At 34.0% G+C, this 9,436-nt stretch overlaps 1 protein-coding gene across 3 annotated transcripts; it reads right to left on the reverse strand.

Annotated features, from left to right (window-relative positions):
• Positions 1-2,752: 2,752 nt before the first annotated feature.
• On the reverse strand, positions 2,753-8,919 carry LOC125054136 (protein ABHD18). 3 transcript variants are annotated; one of them, XM_047655858.1, is made up of 10 exons: positions 8,657-8,916; positions 8,449-8,533; positions 8,126-8,308; positions 7,857-7,969; positions 6,765-6,903; positions 6,112-6,201; positions 5,179-5,647; positions 4,438-4,746; positions 3,808-3,943; positions 2,753-3,199 (listed from the first exon to the last, which is right to left on the reverse strand). In XM_047655858.1, exons 1-10 carry the CDS (start codon positions 8,746-8,748, stop codon positions 3,133-3,135), a joined length of 1,683 nt encoding a protein of 560 aa, XP_047511814.1. In that variant the 5' UTR covers positions 8,749-8,916; the 3' UTR covers positions 2,753-3,132. The 3 variants fall into 3 exon arrangements, with proteins under 3 accessions (XP_047511814.1, XP_047511816.1, XP_047511815.1); XM_047655860.1 differs by lacking the exon at positions 8,449-8,533 and having other exon boundaries at positions 8,657-8,917; XM_047655859.1 differs by lacking the exon at positions 2,753-3,199 and having other exon boundaries at positions 3,814-3,943; positions 4,429-4,746; positions 8,657-8,919.
• Between the last annotated feature and the right edge of the window lie 517 nt (positions 8,920-9,436).

A 9,436-nucleotide genomic window follows, 5' to 3' on the forward strand; every position in this document is an offset into this window, starting at 1 on the left:
TATGTCGGAGTAATGGCGCTGGTATCAGCTGCCATTTTCATTATTTAATAACTTCAAAGTCAAATCAGTTAATATCTACAAATTAACAGACAATTTGCAGTGTGTAGTAATTTTATAGTATGTTGAATCAATGGTGTTAATGTCAGCTGCCATTGTCATTATTGTCATATTAAATGAATAGCGTCAAAGTCAATACGAATGGTTTATTTCGTAACCACTATTCAATGGTCGATGGTAAAGTCGATAGTCATTATTATTATTAAACGTTATTTATCATAATTTTAAATATTAACTCAATGACTATAAATATTAAAGAAATCTTTGACACTCGTTGCTATGACTGCCGTTTGACTCTGTGGTCGATTCGGGTTCGGTCGTGGAACGAGTACAAGAAATGTCACGAAACTTGTTTATTCCAAATTCTGGTTGCTATAAATACAGGAACTGGTTGGTGCGGCCCTCACCTTCCCGACAAAAAGGCTCGTAGGAGACCCTCGACACACACTAACGGATCCGGATGATCCAATTACCGTAGCTAACAATAAATTAAAAGCCGCCCGCGCGGCCAATAATAATAATCAAAGTTGTCAGACACAGATTAGGGTAAAAAACCGCCTTCACCGGGGAAGGCGAGGACCTTTACTGCGTACTTCGCTCACTCCAGTGAGCTTCCGTCCTGCCCTTCAGGCGATTGACCACCCCGCGACGGCTCAAGCCGAGGTTCGAGTCTCACAGGAGACGCCCTGTGCTAATCGCCCATTCAGGCCGAGCTACGCTCGCCAAAACAGCCCGAGCTGAGCTGTAAAGGCCCTTAAGGCCAACAGCGGGCCAGACCCTGTCGAAGGCCTTCTCCATGTCGAGGAATACTGCAGCCGCCTCCTCCTTCTTGTTTAGGGCGAAGGCGATGTCGTGCAGTACCCCCGACAGCTGGAGAGTGGTAGGAACTAATTGGTCGCGTTTTGGCTCGCTTATATATCCCTGGGAATAGTCTTGTACGATGTTTGCGAACTCTCTAGGCGGGAGCGCTACTGAGTAGCGATTGCACAATTCTAGAACGTGCGTACTCGCTATATCTTTCGCCCATTGCTCTGTCGTACGGCGTTGTAGAGTGCTAGGCCTAGCTTCGAGAAGGGTTCCGATCTTCCCTCTCTCTCGCTTATCATACCGTCCGTGTCCCACGTCTAGATTATTCGGCCTAGAATATTCCGTCTTCCAGGCCTAAAAACGCCTGAAAACGGGTTTCCTGAAAAGTGTACCACTCGACTACACTTGTTCTGAAACTGCATGAAAAAATGTTTCGGCCTCCTGAAAACAAGGGTAACATTCTGTAAATTACAATTTTCTAATATGTGATTGACCCTCTCCTGAAACGGTCAGAAATCACATTTCAGCCTGCTGAAAAGTTCTCTAACTAGTGGAAAATCCAAAAACATTGCAGTCGACCCGTCTTCGAAACAATGTATTCAAATTATATATTGAACGATTTATTAATAAATAAAACGACTCCCTCTAAATACATATAGGGCATTTTGGGTTAGGGTTAGCCTGTTACTTTTAATAGCGATCCCAACTGCATTATTTAGTATTTGAAGCAAATTACAGAGGAACAAAGCTGAAATGCCAGAGATTATATGCTTTATATAGTTCGATTCTTACATCGCCTAAAATCCTGTACAAGAAAATTTCCTGAAAAGGCAAATTTCAATTTTAATCCAGGTCCACCCTATAGTGCGATCAACTAATATCTCCTTCAATTCTGAGCAAGTTAACTAATTATCTTCAGATTTTCGTCAATGATTTTACCTGACTATAGGTGTACCATTAAAAACGTCAAGCCAAAGTCGGGTGATGAGGCGTGACAGAGGCTAAATTAACCCCAGAAAATTAATTTAAAAAATCTATTTTCTTTGTTTGTACTTACAAATAAATATTGAAGTGTATTTTTTTTTGGAATTCAAAACTAATTACGCCATCTTTTAATTTCACTTGCCAACATTGACTGATTAACACGGTCGAATAGTTGGAATTGTTAGAATAGGTCGAATAGTTGGTGCATAAAATGTTTTTTACTTCTTTGAATGGCTTTTATAAAAGTAATTTTCTTTTTATTACTTTTCTTTGTTTCACCTATCACTCGATATCGAGGCTTGACTTATGGGCCACCTATATATAATATATATATTTTCCGCCGATAGAATGGCCGTCAAACTTTGTTTTAATGTAAATAGTTATATTATGAATCAAAATAGTATTAAGCAATTTTTGAAACATGCATAGTGCATTGTATACTGTATTTTAAAGCTATTGTAAAATGTTTATTGAAATTCAAAAATAAATCTCGATGTTATTTGTTATAATATAATGTACCAAGCTCTTCGTGAAGAATATCCTTTGTATAGAAAATTTTGTTTCTAAATAATTCATGTCTAATTAATGTTTGGTATGGCCCTATGTGAATTGAATAAAACCTTTTTTAAATTACGTGTTTTATTTGTATAGCATGGTATAAGAATGACTCATGGTCTGCACTTGGTGTGTAAAAATTTATCCCAAATAGCTTTAGGCGGAATTTATAATTATACTGATCATCTCGTCTTGAATGTTATCAAATGTCAAACTTCTTACAGAAATGGTATGACAATGCCTGAAATTATATTTAATTTTGATTGATGTAAGAGAAGTCTGAATCCCGTACGTCAAGTGTCAACTTTGGATCTGGGTACTATTTCTGTTACTAAATAAAACATATAAAAATAAAAATGTATATTTATTAAATATAAAAATACACTTTACATTCTCAATAGAGATAAATTTCTTATTTACATAAATACGTTAACAAAACAACACGGTAACATTATCTAAACGCACAAACTATGAACTTTGTACTGCAGGTAAATAACGTAGAAAAATTTAGGGGCATTGCAACAAGACTAGAAATCTATCAACATTTAACCAATCTAAACTATACTTAAATCGAAACAGATAAAGGGGTAAACATATTATGTTTTATTGTCAAAAATGATAGCCATATGGCACTTATTGACGAAAGTTCGAATCACAAAAGTATCACTACCCATAAAATCTAATTATTGCTGTAAAATTGCACCTATTTTTTTTTATTAGTATTTAGTCTCATTCGATATGTTGTCCATCTTTCCATTTCTTCTTTGACCGTTCGAATGCCTCCCGTATACATGATCTGAGGAAAACACATCACTATTAGATATTTGTTTAAGTGTTTAAAGTTTATTAATAATCCAGAGCTTTTTAAATAAATTATAAATTTATACATCTAAATTCAATTTTACACGAGCATTAAATACTAATAATTGATAATGTGTATGTGTGAAGGTGTGTGCGTTTTTATATGTATTAAAAATCCATTCGATTTGTTTATTCATCCTTCGAAAATACGCGTTTGGGGATTATCCCCAAACGTATACATTAATTTACAATACAATCTAAATTTGAGCATAGGTTGTACCAAAATCCCATAATTTACAAACGCTGAGTATGACGAATTTAATCGTGAAAATTTAAGTTAAATATTTTAAGCAATTCTGGGAAGTCATGTTTGTATAAACCATAGAAATGTCAAAATTACTACAGAAAAAAATAGTATGACAGCTCTTGAAACTAGATTTAAGTTTGACTGACGTTCCAGTATACGGAAGTCTTATGTCTACGTGTTAGCAGTCTTATCGTAAAAAAGCCTCGCGATACTTGTCAAAAATACTTTATATATATTTATATCAAATTTTGTTAAGAGACAATTTTTACAAACCTTGATTAAAGATTATAATTTACCTGAATAACGATTGATGCAGGATGTAGGCGGAAACGTGTCCTGCGTCCACATAACGCACTTCCACCCCTGGCCAGATCTCCTCTAAGGCACCAACGTCCTCTCTCGGTACGTACGCGTCGTGTTTTGCGCACACAGCTGAAACGTGTACGGAAAGGTAGTGTACGCCTTTTTAACTATTAATGTAATAATATAAATTTAATTATTGATGTGACTTTTTCAAAATAAGAAATCCTGGCGACATAGCGGAAGATTATTCGAAGAATCTTTGATCCTGTTTGCGACGACGGTGTTTGGCGTATTCGCTACAACGAAGAACTTTATAACATCTTTGACGCCAACATCGTCCAATTCATAATGTACAACAGGCTCAAGTGGCTGGGACATGAGCACCGAATGGCGACCAACAGAACCCCAAGGTCCTTACTGAACTCACAACCGTTGGTGGGATGGAGTTGTCAAGGACCTCGAAACAAAAGGGGTTCGCAATTGTACGGGGGAAGCACTGGATAGATTGCGATGGCGAAGTGTACTTTAGAGGCTAAGACCCACAAGGGTCTGTATAAGCATTGATGATGAATCTGTTCTAGAAGATAGCATTTACAGAGAGAAACGTTTCTTACTTCACTCACCTATAATCAGCGAAGTGTCAAAGGGCACAGAGAAATTGCTTAAGTGCGTACATTCATCCATTATCCCTCTCATAAATTGAAGTGCCTCTCTGTCCCTCCAATGTATTTTTCCAATATCTATCTTTTTCCCACTTGATTTCATGAAAGGCAGATTAACCCATAGATCCGAGGTAAGATCAGATACGTTCCATGATTTTTTCTCCGGCTTTGGTTTATCTATGATTTCTTTAGATACAGTGTTGCTAGTTAAAATTTTTGACTCTGTTTCCGAGTCTGTAGAATTAGGTTTAGGAACATCGCATTTGGTTTCTGAAATTAAAAAAAAAGTATATTTTATATGACGACAAATACCGTTTTGTTTAATGGTATTAATTATTTTTGTAATTTATTTCCCAACTCAACTAGTAGCGATACATAGCAGTTTTCGGGTCATAAAACAAAAAATATATCTGCGTGCTGGAAGAATTCATTAAATCGAAAAACGTTCCATTTGTAGCTCAATCCGTTAATGTTTCATGTGATAAACACATTAAAACACATTTGTTACGATTTTCAAGAAAATATTGTAATTTTTTTTTATATTTATCTATGTTATTAATTATAAGCAATATGTTTGTGCACGCTGTCCGCACCTATCGATAATAGGAACTAAAGTTCTAGTTGTAGTGTATTTGTTTCTTTTTTCTTCTTATGTTGGTGTGACTATTAATAAGCCAAATCAAACAAACGAATAACACTTACCAACTTTACATTTCAAGAGTACCTCCCTTATTTTAGCTTCAGTCAATTTATTTATAATCTCAATATCCTGGGAGTCCAACTCAAATTTCTCATCCGACGTCAACTTATCATAAAGTTTCTGACTAATTTTCTCCTCTTCTAACAATATTTTTAACTTTTCATTTAAATTCTCTTTTTGAGCAAAAGACTCGTTTTCTATAGGCACTTTCCTTTTTTCTTTAATTTTAGAAATGGTATTTTCTTTAAACGTTATATCGACAGGATAATTTGGGTCCAGATTAACCGTTTTTACTATTGGGTCTTCTGACTGTGTGTCAATTCTTTGTGAGTATGTTTGAGCAAACTTCTTTCCCGCCAAAAAGGCCTCGTCTACAATAGTAACCATTTTTGATAGCTTTTCCCTGTATGTACCATCAGATAAATATTGGTCTTCGAGTAAATCCCAATTAATTGAATGTGACATTACACCCTGAATTGAAGGAAATATAGCAAAATAGTGAACGAAACAATTAATTCTTGTATTTAAAAATTTGTTACGCCATACCTATCAAACTATTCAATCACATTCCTAGAAGTTATAGATCACTGCCGTGTGATGCTTTCAAGGGGGAGGTCATTAAATATTTAAAGGCAAGATGTCTTTATATTGTAGGACAGTATTTAAACCATAAGTTTTATCAAAAATTATAAATAACTTAACTGTTCTTACTAATATGATGACGATAATGTTAATTAATATGACATTTACATGCCTATTTTATTTGTAGATAAAAGATTTACTATCATTATCTTTGCTGCACTATGGTTGTACCGGTCTAAGCAAGATATTAAACATTTTAATGAAAAATGGCGTATTGAGCATTAATACAGTTCTTGTGAATCCAAAGTCAAAATCAATCATTATTATCTGTTATATTCATTTAGATTTCAAACCTGTAAAAACACAGCAGAGGCGGTAGACCACGATAAACAAGGAACTAATACTAGTGGTTTCGGCCAATTTGTAGCAGCCAGAGAGGCCATCTGAAATTGTACAGAAATCAATAACAAAACTGTAAATACCTGTAGAAACAAATGCGTGCGACTTTTTAATGACGAGAGCGCCTAAGCGCGATTTATACTCTCTCGTTAATTATATAATAAATTATTAAACCAAAATTAGATTTAAATTAATATTTTAATTGAAATAAATTTTATGTTACATTTTTTATAAATTTCGAGAAAAACTAAAAACACGATAACTCAAAAATGGTTCACTTTTGCATACTGCATATATGTATATCACAAATAGTCGCCCCTATCACCTCTTTACGGGAATTCGACAAATTACCAATAATCCTGTATAATGTATACTAGCTTGTATTTCCGCAACTTCGATTGCGAAAATATATATCTCACGGGATTGATACTTTATCCGCCATATATGTGGAGTAATTTCGATTCCCACTGGACTCGTTTTTTTTGTCTCTAAACTTAAACTTTCGTTAGGTCTAACTAGTCGTTATTGTTTTATTAAAATAAAACATAAAATAATATCCAGCACCATAGAGATTTAATTACAATTTTAAGATAAGTGAAATACCAACATGTCCACCCATAGATAATCCGGTGACTCCAAGCGGGCCCAGACCATTACGCTCACACCAATGAAAAAGAACCAACGACTCAAGAATTAAACAACCGCCCATCACGAAAATGTCCGACACATTATGTAAGGAGGAACGCCTGGAAGTCACACATTGAAAAGGAGAAGTATTAAAAAAACTTAATTAAATCCCAATACATTGTTTTTCTACAAATCCTACATGTAATTAGCTAGTAGTAGTAGTAGTAGTACTAGTAGAGCAGTGTTGGCCTAGTGGCTTTAGCGTGCGGCTTGCGTGTAGCGTGTTGGCTCTCATCCCTGAGGTCGTAGGTTCTAGCCCCGGTTGTGCACCAATGGTGCTTTCGATGTGCGCATTTAACATTCGATCGAACGGTGAAGGAAACCGGCTTGCCTTAGACCCAAAAAGTCGACGGCGTGCGTCAGACGCACCACCATCACCTACTTGCGTATTAGATTAACAAATAATCATGAAACAGATACAGAAATCTGAGGCCCAGACCTTAAAAGGTAATAGCGCCACTGATTATTACTATTAATTAGCTGGTTGTAAAATAAATTGCAATAACGTCTTTATGTGTTCGGGTTTAGGTATATTTTACAATGCACAACGTTTATATTGCTTAGACGGTAAACCAAAGTCCAACGTGGGTGGCATATCATCCTGGAGTATAATAATATAAAGGTGAATTGGTTGGGTTAGTGATCTAAACTATTCAATTCTTTCATTTTTGGTATCAGTGTAATTTACATGCCTTGCACAATACACCTTAATACAAGCAGTAAAGACGTCATAGTAATTCACGAGAATTCAAAATAATAAATCAATATTGCTAATAAGGGTGGGCCTTTCTGTTTATTCACAATTTTAGTATATATAATAATATATGCAAAAATACAATATTTAATTTACATTGGTCCTTGAATAAACTGTACATCCCATATTTTGAGTAGATATTAGTATTATTAGAATTAAATTAAGAAAACAGAAATAATACAACAAAAACAATTGATAAAAATAAACAATTTATAAAAAAGGGTACAAAGTATGCTAGTAAGGAAAATTATAGCTTACACTTGATCAGTTGGTTTGCGGAGGCCATAAAATGGATTTTCTAATATGATACCACCAATGCCGGCTTCTTTTAGCAATGGTTTGACCATTAAATTTCTTCTTCTCCAGAAATACTGTAATAATTGTTAATATAAGATAGTATAGTAGTGTATAAGGTATATTATAAGTAATATGATAAGTCTTCATTACAACTCAGAAGCAAATGGTTATCCTATTTTCATAAAGTTGAACTTACCACTGTTGAAAAGAATAACTTCAAAAATACTTACATGGTCACCAGTACCAGCAAGATGTAAACAGACAGGTTTGCATGAGGATTCTGGCCAATGATTAGGTAATAACATTTGAAAATGTGCCTTTTGTGCAATTTTTGGGACTATACCAGGTAAATATCTTTCCATTGGAGTAACAAAGTAGCCCTCCAGAAGACGACAATCTGACAGGGTTTGTTCCTGAAAATAAATTGTATTAATAATATAATAGAAAAGATGAAAGTGAAAAAAAATATATTTCTTATAAATATATAAATTTTTAGAACATAAGCTAAATTGACACTATTCATCTTATTATATAACACAATATTTAAACAAACCTTGGTAATTGTTACAGGGTAATCTTTTTCTACCAATTTAAAGCATTCATCTCGATTGGAGACAACTTTTCTAAACTCAAATAACCTAAAAATAAAAGTTTTAAATTATTTTTGCCTTAACATATTCTTAACTTTAGATAAGTCTAGTATATTCTATAAACATCTATATAGGAAGTTTCATACAAGTATCTTAGCTTAAGAAGCTTACCTACGAAGGTTTTCTGGTTTTCCCCAACCTTTAGTGAAAAATTTTGTGATAAGTATACTACGGTAAACTGCATCTAATTTACTAGTGGACATTTTTGTGGAATGGGCGGATTGATATGTGGTGTTTTATGTTAAATTGTAATTAGAATTTGCGTTGTTCATTATCCGTCAATACATTTCTAAAAAAATCACAAGGTTTAGACATTAGTTTGTCATGTAACATGTAAACTCCGACAGAGATATTTAAATATTGACAAAGTCAACAAAATCAGCTGTTTACTACTGTCTAACTTTCCATTGGCTATAGCGAGTGATTGATTAAACTTCGTTCAAAAACATGTGATGCCATAGATAAAGGTTAAAGTCACTTACAAACGTATTTTTTGAGCGGTTTGATTCAAATTAAACAATAAACATTATCAAATTTTATTCAAAGAGAAATCAATAGATTAACAAGGAAATAACATGTGGGCAGAGCATCTTAAATAATGACTATTTAAACGATTATTGCCTTTTTCGTAATTTACGACTTAATGCTATTTAATTGTTTTTGCTTGATTACTATGAATAAAAAAAGACCTTTTCTGGTTTTATATAAAGATATTTTTGAATTTAAAATATATTTTTAAGTAGATAGTGATAATAAATGGGTAAGGATGGAGATACACAGAGATTTCACAAGCGAAATATTGCACTACCATGCATGTATTATAAAGGTTTTTATAATAGTATAGGCAAGTGTTTGAGGCTTAAGGGACAGAGAAGCGGTAGAGTAGAAGAA

The sequence above is a fragment of the Pieris napi genome, chromosome 11 (assembly GCF_905475465.1).
Source record: "Pieris napi chromosome 11, ilPieNapi1.2, whole genome shotgun sequence".
Lineage (NCBI taxonomy): Eukaryota > Metazoa > Arthropoda > Insecta > Lepidoptera > Pieridae > Pieris > Pieris napi.